At 49.6% G+C, this 8,408-nt stretch overlaps 1 protein-coding gene across 1 annotated transcript in view; it reads right to left on the reverse strand.

Annotated features, from left to right (window-relative positions):
- WBSCR17 (Williams-Beuren syndrome chromosome region 17) overlaps positions 1-8,408 on the reverse strand; it is a 212,522-nt gene that overhangs the window by 147,016 nt on the left and 57,098 nt on the right. The window contains exon 2 of the mRNA XM_017735290.1: positions 7,175-7,358. Coding sequence (XP_017590779.1) covers positions 7,175-7,358 — 184 coding nt within the window. The remainder of the gene's footprint in view (positions 1-7,174; positions 7,359-8,408) is intronic.

Here is an 8,408-nt window from a genome sequence, read left to right on the forward strand (position 1 = left end):
GGAGGTTTGGAGTGCCCATCCCTGGAGGTGGCACTCAGAGCTCTGGGCTGGGGACAAGGTGGGCATCGGGCACAGCTTGGACTCGATGGCCTTGGAGGGATTTTCCAACCTCAGGGATTCTCGGATTCTCCTAAGCTGGGTGCCTTCCAGCCTGGCAGAATAAACCTGCCTGGACCACACAGAGATGGGACAGACTGGGCAGGACAGAACACATGGACAGAAAATATCCAACAATCCATCCCTGAACTGCAAATCTGCTCTGGCTGTGGTTGAGCCCTGCTCTGAGGCACAGCTCCTTCATGCCAGAGCTGTGACACTGATACTCACTGCTTGATTTCTCTACTTGCTCTCCCAGAAAATTTTCAGGTGGCACCTTTCCAAGTACTGGAAATTATGACTTTTCCTTTTTTTATGGCTGAAGCTATAAAAAGCCAAGGGCAAGAGTGTTTTTCACACAATGCTGGATCAAACCCACAGCCATCTATTAGGAGAGAATGTGCACAACCAGTCCTGGCTTTTTCCTAGAGCTGTAAGGATCTTTTAATACACTCCCACATGTGATTCAAAGGGAATTTCACATCTGAGAAAGTAATTTTTTTTTCATTCTTCCACTGTCTTGGTTCCTCTCTAGTTTTGGCTTCAGCTGTTTGACGAAGAAAAAGCCCTACATCTTGCCTCTCTTTTCCTGGCTGTTGTCTGGATGTAGGGCTGAAGCCCATCAAAGCACTCTTTGCAGAAGGTAAAATAATGAACTGCAGTAACACATTGTGCATGCAAGAGAGAAGGAGCTCTTCTGACCTCCTTTGTTTGCAATAAGCAGCAATCACAACAAATAAACAGGCAAGAAACTCTATTTCCCAGCAAATACCACTCTCATAATTCAAGTAGTTTGTTTTTGTCTGCTCAAACGTTGTCCTTCTCCTCAGACTCACTGCATCAAGCCTGGCTGCCCAGCCCAGGGCAGGACACGAGTGACCAGCCCATCCCCACAGATGTGTGCTCAGGGATGTCCCAGGTCCTTGAGGAGACCATCTCTGAGCTCTCCCACTGGCTGCAGTAATATCTGCACATCTCAGACACTTCTGCCAAAGCCAACATGGTCCTGTGGGGGGAGGGGAGAGGAAAAAAGCATTTTGTTTCATTAAAGGAGGCTGTGTAACCTCAGCTTTGGGGAGGAAATGAGATGAGATGAGATGAGACGAGATGAGATGAGATGAGATGAGATGTATGGAGCAGTGACAGGGGCACCTCCTGCCCAAGCTGTGGCAGGTGCTGAGAAAATACCTCATTTCAAAGCCTTGGTACCAGAGAAACCTGAGCCAAAGGCACCTGCAAAGCCAGGGAGTTGAGTTACTGCCACAGCAGAGGAGATCTGCTCTTCCCCACAGGAAAATAAATATGATGGCACGTGAAACTTCTCCATCAGAGCCAACCAGAGGGCACAAACCCCCTGGCACAAACCGTGGCCAGGGTGGGCTCTGCAGGAACATTCTGGATCCAGCACAGGAGAGGGGAAAGCAGGAGTAGTCTCATGGGCAGGAGACTCAATGCCCGGTCTCCTCTTGGGCAGTCCTGATGTGTGTCAGTCACATCCACACTCACCACTCTCCAAAGATGCATTCTGTTGTGGTTATAAAGCCAAAATGGAATTCTTGGGCCCTGCAAGCTGAGGGGAGGCTGAGGCCCCAAGGCAGCCCCACGGCAGAGGGCAGGAGGCCCTGCAGGGATGGGGAGAAGCCCCAAGGGGAACAGGGCCTCTCTCCACCCCACAGTGTGCTCTAGCACTCAGCAAGTGCACACTGAGAGCCCACAGAGGCCACACACGGACCACTTTAGATAAAAATTAAATCAAGGCTTGATTTCGTTTCTTCAAGTTAAGTTGTCAACCAACCACCCAAAGTCTACCCAGAAGCTGAAACTCTCCATGTTCTGCACCATATCCCAAAGAAAGGCTCTCAGCTTGCTGCTCCACAGGACCCTGGTAACAAAGCAGCCGAAGGCAGATGGTGCTGAAAGGCCCAGTTGCTGCCGGGCTCCCATGGCAGCAGCTCCGGAAATAAACGCGTGATTCAGGCACTCGAGACAGGCGTGTGACAGCTCTGAGTCAGCCCCACACACGCCGCAGTTAAACCAAGCCAGCGTGAGGAGCTGTTCCCTCCTGAGCTGATGGCGATGGGAAGGCTCTGCCCAGGGCACCTCTCCAGGCCCAGGGGGCCCACGGCAACCACAGACCGGGTGCTGTGAGAACACAGCAGCAGATCAGGCTCCCAACACCTCCAAAACTTTTCCATCACAGAATCGTGGAATGGTTTGGGTTGGAAGGGACTTCAGAGCCCATCCAGTGCCACCCCTGCCATGGGCAGGGACACCTCCCACTGTCCCAGGCTGCTCCCAGCCCCAATGTCCAGCCTGGCCTTGGCCACTGCCAGGGATCCAGGGGCAGCCCCAGCTGCTCTGGGCACCCTGTGCCAGGGCCTGCCCACCCTCTCAGGGAACAATTCCTTCCCAATATCCCATCCAGCCCTGCCCTCTGGCATTTTTAAGCCATTCCCCCTCATCCTATCACTACACCCCCTTGTCCAAAGTCCCTCTCCATGCATTTCCTGCCGCACATGCAGGACCCCGAGGCAGGCAGGGGAAGGGGTTGTGTCTCCAGGCTGGGAAGCCCTCAAAACATCTGAAAAATCAAACTGTGGGAGTTGCTTATCTCTTACACCATCCTTGATCATCACTGTAATACCTCGAGGATCTCCTGCTGAGAACAGCTGTCAGGAGATTTGCAGAAAAAGCAGGAATTTGTCATCTCCACCCAATGATCCAATAGTCCGAACAATTGTGGGTATTATTTCTCTTAAATCTACCCCTTAATCCTATAATGCCATAAAATACCACTGAATCAGAGCTTAGCAGGATTCCAGAAAGGAACAGACTTTTAAAGAGATAATGAGAACTCCACATTTATATTGGATAGGATGGAAAGGAGAGAACGGGGGAGGCAGAACATACCAGATGGGCAGATTATCTCACAGTTTTCCTTAATATGATTTCTTCAACCTGAAGCATCTGGTAATTCCACTATCAGAGATCAGATACCGGATAAGATGGACAGGCAGGCTGATCTAACAAAGCAATTTTATTTTCTGGCTGCACACAGGAGAGGTTCCCATTAAATCCTGTATCATAGGATAAAACAGAGGTGCATAAAATGCTGTCTCCAAGCAGGGAACATCTGCAGGCCCTGGGATCCCATGTAAATATGCTTCACTTTCAATATAGAAAACAATACATCTCCCTAACCCCCCTATCCTCCCCAGGCAGGCAGTGTGTGCTGAGAATGGATGAACAATAAAACTCACTCAGCAGCCTTATCCTTCAGAGGGTTTTGCAGAAAATTGAAGGAAATCTCTCCAGCTCACTTTTGTGGAGATTTGTGTAGAAGTCCTGCAGGCTGCAGGCAGCACCTTGGGTACTTCCAGCCTGGAAGCAGAGATTGTTTACCAGAACAAGATTTCCTGATTATAGGCAAAGAAATAAACTGTATTTTGGGACTTGTGGTTTTTCCTTCCATTGTTTGTGCTAATTGCAATGAAGAATTAACAGTTTTAGTACAAGCAGTTTAGTACACACAGGAATCTCATCCTAAAGCGACAAAACCCAATCAAGCACCATAGAAATGTCTTCCCAGTGCCCTTCTCATTATGGCACTGTTTGGCAGCAAGTTCTGGGTTAACTCACCCCAAAACACCAGTCCTGCCTTATTTGGCCCAAGGACAAGCTTTCCCAGCCATCCAAACTGGAATCTATTCTTTGATTAACTGGAAAATCTCATGCACACCCAGCACAGCCCTTCCTGCTCAGCAGAGGGTCGGGATCAGGAACATCAGTGAGGTCCAGGTGTGAACAGGCACAGCTCCTGTTTGGAATCAGCTCCACACACGTCATTCCATGGATCCAGAGCATCAGCACCACTGCTCTGGGAACCAGCCCAGGGCAACACCCAGTCCTCTCAGTGGGGAACAGCAGGGAAGAGTTTCCACCTCCCAGCACAGGTGAGCAGCCCCAGCAGCAAGGGGGTAAGGGAAAGGGGAATGGGGAAAGCAGAAAAGGGGAAAGGGAAAAGAGGAGAGGGGAAAGGGGAGGGGGAAATGGGAAGGAGAAAAGGGAACAGGAAAGGAGAAAGGGGAAGAGAAAAAGGAAAGGGGAAAGAAGGAAGGGGGGAGGTAAAAGGGAAACAGAAAAGATGAAAAGGGAAGGAGAAAGGGAAAGGGGGAAGGAGAAAGGGAAGGGGAAGAGGAGAAAGGGGAAGGGATAAGGGAAGGGGAAAGAGAAAGGGGAAAGGGAGAGGGGAAAAGGGAAGGGGAAAGGCAGAGGATAAAGGGAAACGGATAAGGGAAGGGGAGAGGGGAAGAGGTAAGGAAGGACAAAGAGGAAGGGGAAAGGGGAAGGAAATCTCTCAGCTGAAGCAAAGATGATAACCCAAACAACTAGAAAGTGACACCACAATTCCCCAAATCAGGACAAACAAGGTATTTTGCCCCAGCTCCTGGTGCTGGGAAAGACCTGACCTTCTCCTGAACATCACCCTCACACCTCTGGGACCATTTTCCCCAGGGAACCTCCCTCCTTTCTCTGCCTCTGGGCAGGACTGAGAGGCCCTGAGCTGTGAGCTGGGCTGGCTCCTCCTCACCAACAGCACCTGACATCCCTCGGAGCAGGCATATCTGAGTCCCTGGACCCTCAGTGATGCTGACCACGAGGTGCAGGGAGCCTGGAGACACAGAAATACACACAAAATGTGCCAAACTTCCCCTAAACTCTCCTCGCTCTGCTTCCCTTCGGCCACAGGCACAAAGAGGGAGCAGGAGCAGGCCTCAGAGCTCTGACCCAGCACTCAGGGCACGGACACCTGGCCACGTGAATCTTTCCTTAAAAAGAGGGAAAACAGAGGAAAGGATGGGGAGTGCCAGCCTGTGCCAGGACCAGGCCCAGTCCATTGGCATTCCAGACACTCAGCAGCCTTTAGCTGAACCACACAGGCTTCACTATTATATTTAAAACTACTACATGCTTTGTAATGCTTATCAGCTGGAGGGTTTTCAACAGTTTTTCTCCACTAATGCTGCAATTTCAAAGCCATTTAGGCTAATTTCCCTTTACTTGAATCTATTTTAATCAGAGACCAGGATACTTGACTTAAATGGTTTGTGTTCAACCCTTCATAAAATCAGCCATAAACCTGAATGCACTAAATAGCAAGGGAGCCCTGAAGCCAGAAGTAGGAAAAGCTGAAACTTTCCAAACTCTCCAGCAAACTCCAGCCTAACCAACTGTTCTCTTGCAGTACCAAGATAATTGATCCCCAAAACAAAAAGAAAACCAATAAACAAAACGCACTCCTGAAATTCTTACACAGATAAAAGGCACTAAGTTGTGCAGCTGCAGTCAATACCCACAAGTTCTCTCCCAAGTCTCAGCCCAGCTCCAAACTGAAGCATTTTTAATGAACTGCTGTGCCCTGTCCTCTCCCCCACTCTCCCATGGAATGATGGACAGCGGAACTGAGGAAAAATACAACGCGAGCCTAAAAATGTCAGAATTAATCCTTTTCTTCCCCCAAAATCTGAAAAGAAACATTACTTCTCAAATTAATTCCCACCAAGTAATGCTGGCTCTGCTGGAAGTCAGAGTTGTGGATGAGAAATGGAAATCAGCAGCTCAGCCTCAGGTAAGTGCTGGAGAAGGTCTCGCTCCAAGGATTCGGCATGGTGCCGGGATTTGCATATCAGAGAGGCAGAGGTGCAATTTGCACCTGCAATTCAGCGTGCCTGGAGGAGCTGCAGCAGCAAAATGCAGGCTGGGCCTCCATTCCTTTGGAAACTCATCCAAGGATTTCTGCTCTCAGTGGCTGACAGCCCGGAATGCTCCAAGGGGCTGCTCGGGATTCAGGCAGCACCCGGTGAGGGGAAGGAACAAGAGCTGCCCCTGCTCCCAGAGCCTGGACAAGCTGCCAGCACCTGGGGACACAGAGCTGCATCCCTGGCTGCATGATCTTCAGTGCTCTGCAGATGCCAGGCAACAGCTTTGTCACTGCCCCAATGGCACAGTGATTGGGCACGGATCTTTCACAATTGAAACCTCTCTCAGCTCATTTTTTTATCAGGGATTTCACTCCAGGCCTGGACAAACTGACACTTTCCTATTTTGAAGAACACTCTGGCAGCTGTATCTAAAATGAACCTTCACAAAGATAAACTTGCAGCATGTCTTTCCTCCTCCCCTTAACAAAATGATGTGTCACCTCTTTTAAAGCCTCTTCTGTGCTGCTTGGCAGGTAAACACCACCAGCACCTTAAAAGCTCAATCAAAAAAAGGAGAGGAAGGATATTGTCACTGTAAAAACTCCCTTTAAAGGCCCAGATCTCCAGCTGGAGATCCCAGAGTGTCCCAGGAGGATCCCTGTGCTGAGAGGAGCCCAGGGCCTCCAGAGGTCCTGCAGGGACATGAAGGAGCTGACAAGGAGGGAGAATCTCTGCACACTTTTACAGGGTAATAAACACCAAAAGCTCAGTGAAAGCAGAGCTGAGCTTCTGATGGCACCAATTCCACCCAAAATCCTGTACTGTTTTAGGAAAACAGAGACAGACTGGGAAGAAATTCACTGCTTTCCCCTGATAAATCATCTTGATGAACTCTCTCACTCTCACCAACTACCTGAAACAAGGGTGGGGCCAGGTAGGGATCACTTTCTTCTCCCAGGTACAACTGACAGAACAAGAGGAAACGGCCTCAAGCTGCGCCAGGGGAGCTTCAGGTTGGATATTGGGAATTATTTCTTCCAGAAGGGGTGGTCAGGCCCTGGCACAGCTGCCTAGGGCTGGAGTGGAGTCCCCATCCCTGGAGGGGTTTAACAGCCCTGTGGATGTGGCACCTGGGGACATGGGGCAGTGGTGGCCTTGGCAGTGCTGGGGAACAGTTGGACTCGATGATCTTTGAGGGCTTTTCCAACCTCAGTGGTTCTGTGATTCCACGAGCTCAGTTCCAGCCCAGCCACCCCAGCCTGAATGATGAGGGAAGAGCCGACAGCACCAAACCTGAGTGTGAAAGCCACTGGCACTTCTGGTGCTCAGGTGACAGCTGAACACAACCACTCCCTCCTGGAGCACCTGGCACTCACTTGGTTGGGCGATAATCCGGGATGGAACGGTCCAGAGAAATCTTCTCGCTGAGGTAGGAGTTGTAGCCATACTTCTCATGGGGTCCCTTTGCTTTCTCCTCCTCCTCAGGGGACAGGGTGGCTGGGAGGCCACCCTTGCCACGGCCACCATAGCCCTCAATGAGGCCAAGGGACTTGGACAGACCTGAGGGAAAACAAAAACATCATCACTGGTAAAACTCATCATTGGAAAAACCCATCCTTGCTAAAACCCATCCCTGCTAAAACCCATCACAGGTAAAACCCATCACAGGTAAAACCCACCCTTGGTAAAACCCATCCCTGCTAAAACCCATCACAGGTAAAACCCATCCCTGCTAAAACCCATTGCTGTTATTTCCCAAAGAAACAAGACTACTCCAAAACTCCTGGGTGTTTGGGTTCCTGGGTGTTTTGGGTTGGTTTTCTGCAAACATTCCAAATTCTCCTTCTTTGGCCCAGCGCTGGAACAGAAGTGACTCAAGTCTTGCAGTTCCTCGTGGCTCAAGCACGCTGCTCCTGCCAGCCCTGCCCCTGGCGGGCAGCTGATAACCTGTCCCAGGATCTGTGTATTTATTCAGTTGGTGGGGAGGTGATTCAGGCCTCCTTCCCACTCTTGGAGAGGTAATTACATGGAAGGTTAGATGTCCCCAGGAGAGGGATAGGTTGAACACAGAGCAGGAATAAAATAGGGTTGGTTAAGTGCCTGCTGAATGAATTTTTGCTCAGTGTGAACAGTGAACAGCATACAAATGGTACGGATTTAGAAACAATTTCCCCTCAAAGCTTTCTTATCTTTTAAAGTACAGCATTCCCAGACCCTTATCAAGGGGAATTATTTATTTATATCTGTATAGCTGAAGGACATAGGCAAAGTTCAAAATGAGCTGCACATAAAGAACTCCATGGATGATCTGTGGTGCCTGTGGGAAGCCGAGTCCATGCTCATGTTATTATTCATTAGACAGAACACCTGCAATTTTAATATTTTTCATTAGCAGAGATTCAGTCTCCTTTTGTCAGAAACATAAAAATAATAATGATGGATTCTGTTTTGCTTTTTTGTCTGTTTGGTTGCTTTTTTTTCCTAACAGACACCAGGGTATATTCCCATTGTTTCAATGACAGAGGCCTGACAGAACAGGACAGGTTTTGTCACCTCCGAAGCTTCTGAAGGGACAATAACCTTGAGGCTGGTCCAGCTCCCAAACCTGCC

The sequence above is a fragment of the Corvus brachyrhynchos genome, unplaced genomic scaffold (genome assembly GCF_000691975.1).
Source record: "Corvus brachyrhynchos isolate BGI_N302 unplaced genomic scaffold, ASM69197v1 scaffold15, whole genome shotgun sequence".
Taxonomy (NCBI): domain Eukaryota; kingdom Metazoa; phylum Chordata; class Aves; order Passeriformes; family Corvidae; genus Corvus; species Corvus brachyrhynchos.